Source organism: Triticum dicoccoides, chromosome 5A (genome assembly GCF_002162155.2).
Source record: "Triticum dicoccoides isolate Atlit2015 ecotype Zavitan chromosome 5A, WEW_v2.0, whole genome shotgun sequence".
Lineage (NCBI taxonomy): Eukaryota > Viridiplantae > Streptophyta > Magnoliopsida > Poales > Poaceae > Triticum > Triticum dicoccoides.
The window spans coordinates 654,780,367-654,784,438 of NC_041388.1; the positions used below are offsets into that span (position 1 = coordinate 654,780,367).

General features: G+C 54.7%; 1 protein-coding gene across 3 annotated transcripts; it reads right to left on the reverse strand.

The window, feature by feature from the left end:
- Window positions 1-427: 427 nt before the first annotated feature.
- LOC119303791 (APETALA2-like protein 2) lies at window positions 428-4,066 on the reverse strand. Of its 3 annotated transcripts, none has more exons than XM_037580939.1 (10): window positions 3,513-4,066; window positions 3,389-3,414; window positions 3,255-3,285; window positions 3,071-3,158; window positions 2,807-2,952; window positions 2,216-2,260; window positions 2,020-2,123; window positions 1,793-1,935; window positions 1,503-1,619; window positions 428-924 (listed from the first exon to the last, which is right to left on the reverse strand). In XM_037580939.1, exons 1-10 carry the CDS (start codon window positions 3,923-3,925, stop codon window positions 694-696), a joined length of 1,344 nt encoding a protein of 447 aa, XP_037436836.1. In that variant the 5' UTR covers window positions 3,926-4,066; the 3' UTR covers window positions 428-693. The 3 variants fall into 3 exon arrangements, 2 of the variants coding, with proteins under 2 accessions (XP_037436836.1, XP_037436837.1); XR_005147990.1 differs by having other exon boundaries at window positions 786-924; window positions 1,014-1,619; XM_037580940.1 differs by lacking the exon at window positions 428-924 and adding an exon at window positions 931-1,279.
- Window positions 4,067-4,072: the final 6 nt, after the last annotated feature.

The following is a 4,072-nucleotide window of genomic DNA, read 5'->3' on the forward strand; positions in this document are numbered from 1 at the left end:
ACGGGTAGCTTTGCTATTGTGGATGGATGGATGGGTGTGTGGGTGGGGTGGCAAAGATGGGTAGCTGGCTTATTAGCTATCGCTAGCGCCACAAGGCCGGGGCACCCACAAAGGCTTTCACTTCACTGTGCGGGATTGAATAGGAAGCGAGGAGAAAAAGGTGATGCCTGCTGCGGTTTACGGCCCATCAATCACAGCTTGCTCCCCTCCCAGAATGGAGGATGGCAACGAACAATCACCGACCCACCGCCTAGCCTACTCACCTCACCTCACCTAGTCGCCCACCCGTCGCGTCCGGGGAGGGCCCGCCTGTCAATCGCCGCTCGCCCTCGGCCAGAAGGCCCAACGGTTAACGCAACAATGGCGGACTGCTGTAAAACAACAGAGTGCTTCCCCGCTCTTGTGCAAGGGCGCACCGTGCGACCCATGCATGAATTTGCCATCACAAATTTCAAAGTTTTTTCAACCGTTTGGGAAACTTGAACATTGGATACATGAGAATCTAATGAACAGCCATGATCCGCGTGATCCCGATCATGGCGAGGCGGCGAGAGACCAGCCAGTAGTGTCACCACACATGGCCTGGCAATGTCATCCCTCTCCGATTATAGTTTCACAACAAGCGTTACCGACGACGAGGAGCGAACACCTCGACCGCGCGCACCCACCGCCGTCTGGTCACAACGGCCAGCTTCAGTTGTCCGGCGGGCGGGGGAAGTAGAACCGGTGGTGGTCCGGGTACGGCGGCGGCGGGGCGAGGTTCGCGCCGGCGGCGGCGGTAGAGAATCCTGATGATGCTGCAGCGTAAAGCAACGGCGAGTGGGAGGAGCCCGGCGGCATGGCTTGCGCTTGCCACCCCCAGCCGGGGAAGGACGACGGCTGCTCAGGGGGCCTTGCCTCCATGGGCCTCTCCTGCACCTGCACCTGCACCAGCACCAGCAGTGAGATAGAGCGTCAAGTCATGGCCGTGCATGCACCAAAGCTTTGCTTTCATGTGAATGCACAGTGGCTACCAAGAATAAAGCTGCGCCATGTGATCAGGGTACTACAACTAAGCAAGCTGCTGCTGCATCTAAAGCTGTGCCATGGGGGACGGATGGAACTGCAAGAACCGGAGGGCGCACTGCAGTTTTTTTCGAAAGGTGGTGCGAGCTCACAGGGCAAACAGTAGTGCCCACATCTAGTAAGTACTCTGGTACTACCACACAGCATGCTCTGTCTGTCCATGAGACGAGATGCTCAGTCAACAGACACATCACTACACCCAAAATTCTTGCACCTGTAGATGTTTTAGGAGAGCAGGCGTGATTAGTTTTAGGAAAGAAGCATGGAAACCTTAATTTCAGGAACGAACTTGTCGAAAACTGAAAATGTTATTAGCAGTTTCTTCAGAAACATTATTCAGTGGTAGCAACAGTTTCAGTAAGCTGGTGGAGCAGCGCACCAAGCAGAGGAGGAGGAGGAGGAGGAGGAGGTGGTCGTTCTTGTAGTGATGATGATACCTGTACGTTCGGGTAGAAGCCATGACAAGCAGATGGGTACAAACGCTGGTGCTGCTGAGGTGCTACTGCCGTGCCATGTTGATGCACAGGCCACTGGGACGAAGATGAGCTCATTGGCTACAGCGATATCAAAAGGCACAAATATCGTAAGTTTAGGACAGAGTATATGCCATACGACCTGGATCAATAATATCTCATCCACCGACACAACTGGGCCAACAGCAAATTTTCTATTCGAGCAAATCTAACCACTGAATTAGCTAGTGCTAAACATAATTTTGTTTCTTTACCTGAGAAGAGACCATTGTGGTTGACGATTCAGGGGAATCAAAAGTTAACTGAAGGCCGGCGATGATGTTGTCCCTCTTGGGATCGTGCGCGGTGGGTTGCGACATCCGCAGATCCAAGTCAAGAGCATCAGCATCAACAATTGCTAAGAAAACAACAACGATATCGATGAGATAAGACTTGGGTGTGATTGGAGAAATTCGACAGGTGAGACCGATTGTAGTAGTACCCTCATTTTCGGCGTCGGGTGGAGCATCCCCATTGTAGGAGCTGCTCTCAAAGTTAGTCACAGCTTCCCTCCCATTGAAGCGAATCGCCGCCCTGTCGTACGCCCTACCAAATCCAACATGACACTAGAGTGAGTGAGCAAAGATTAAGGAAGTTTTGTGAGCCCAAATGTTAATGATCAGCGCAAATCAAAGTACCTTGCAGCTTCAACTTCGCTGTCAAAGAGGCCCAGATATATGTACCTGCGCGTGTGATGATAATGTGGGTATCAGGTATATGAGATGAGACCACAGCTCAACGGAGATAGGGGTGTGAAGGTGTAGGGTGACAATTCTGGGTCTGGACCATAATGTGCACGGATTGGATTAGACTAATTTTGTCTGGACGACTCGATCATATACTTATGTGGAGCCTAACAGTTGCTCCAAATAGATGTCTGCAATCGAGTGTCGTGTCGGGGGAAGTGGACGTCTCACCAGCACGAACACAGGACGCGCCAACAACTAACAACATGGATTAACTTGATGACCCTACCCTAAACCAGCTAAGATTATGTTTCAAAAGGGGTAATCTAAGATGATTACCTGCGACAGGCTAATTAAACGTCCACAGCATGAACAGCTGCCCTGTCACATCTACTACTAATTAGTGTCAAGTTCATGAGCAGTCTGTGAAATTTCATTTCAACTGAATCTTGTCAATGGCATTTGATAAAAGAAACTACTACTATGATAATGTGGGCGAAGTGAATTAATTTTAGTGCGTGAGCTGTGTGTGTGCCTGCTTACTTCTTGCCGAGCAGCTGGCCCATCCTTGCCTCCCAGCGGCCGCACTTGTGGAGCGTGACGCCGCGGTACTTGGAGCTCCCCCTGGCGAACCCCGTGCTCTGGCGGCGGAGGATGTGCACGAACTCCTCCTTGGTCCAGTTCCTCATCTGGCAAAAAACACCACCACCACCCACCAGATATCAACCATCGGACAAACCACCGATACATATGTATCCGGCGCACTACTTGGTAGTACAGCAATCAACTAGGCTTGGATAAGATTACCTGCTTCAAATCCTCCTCGTAGTCGCTCAGATTGAAGTTGATGTCGGCCTCCAGCCCCCGGAACTTGATCGCCGCGCGATCGTAGGCCCTGCGCCACGCCACACCGTCTCATCTCAGTACACAGTTCGTGGCCAAATCGGGGCAAAAGGAATTCAAACGAGGCCTGGTTAATTAATTAGTTCACCTTGCGGCCGCGTGCGCAGTGTCGAAACCACCTGAAGAAATTATCCAGTGTTAATTACGAGCCCATACAGCTAAGATAATCGAAATTAGACACCGGGGAGATCGGAGCTCGAGCTGGGATTTGTTTGAGCTCACCCAAGTAGACCTGCTTCCCGCAATCCCTGGTGGAATCAGACGGACAAAGGCCAGCGATTGATTAGTGATTTGGGTAATAACTATAGTCATGGAGGAGGAGTAGGGGGACGAGAGGAGGGCTGACCAGATGTGCGACTCCCACCGGCCGGTCCTGCGGTAGAAGGTGACGCCCCTGTACTGCGAGCTGCGCGACCTCGGGCCCCGCCGCGTCTTCTTCGCGGGCGCCATCCGCTGCGCCACGAGGAGCTCCTCGGCGCGCCGCGGCTGCCACACGGGCGCCATCGGCGCAGGCGCCGGGGCCTGCTGCCCCATCGTCACCCCGGGCGCGCCCGCGTGCCCGGGCGGCGACGCGGGGAAGAGCTGCCTCGTGACGAACCCGGGCCCGACCGGCGCCGGCTCGCCGGAGCAGTCGTCATCATCAGGGCTCCCGAGCAGGCCGAACCGGAAGCCGCCGCCACCGGCGTCCGCGGAGTTGAGCACGGAGGAGCTGGACGTGCCCGAGTCCGCCGGCGACTCCACATTGAGATCCAGCACCATCTCCGATCCGAGGCCCGCCGGGACCGAATAAAACGCACTCCTCGCCCGCCCGCCGCCGCTCGGCTCCGAGCGACCGACCTGGACCGATGAGTGGGGTCGCGTCTATGGCATGGGAGCGCGGTGGCCGCGGGCTGCGAGGGCGGGGCG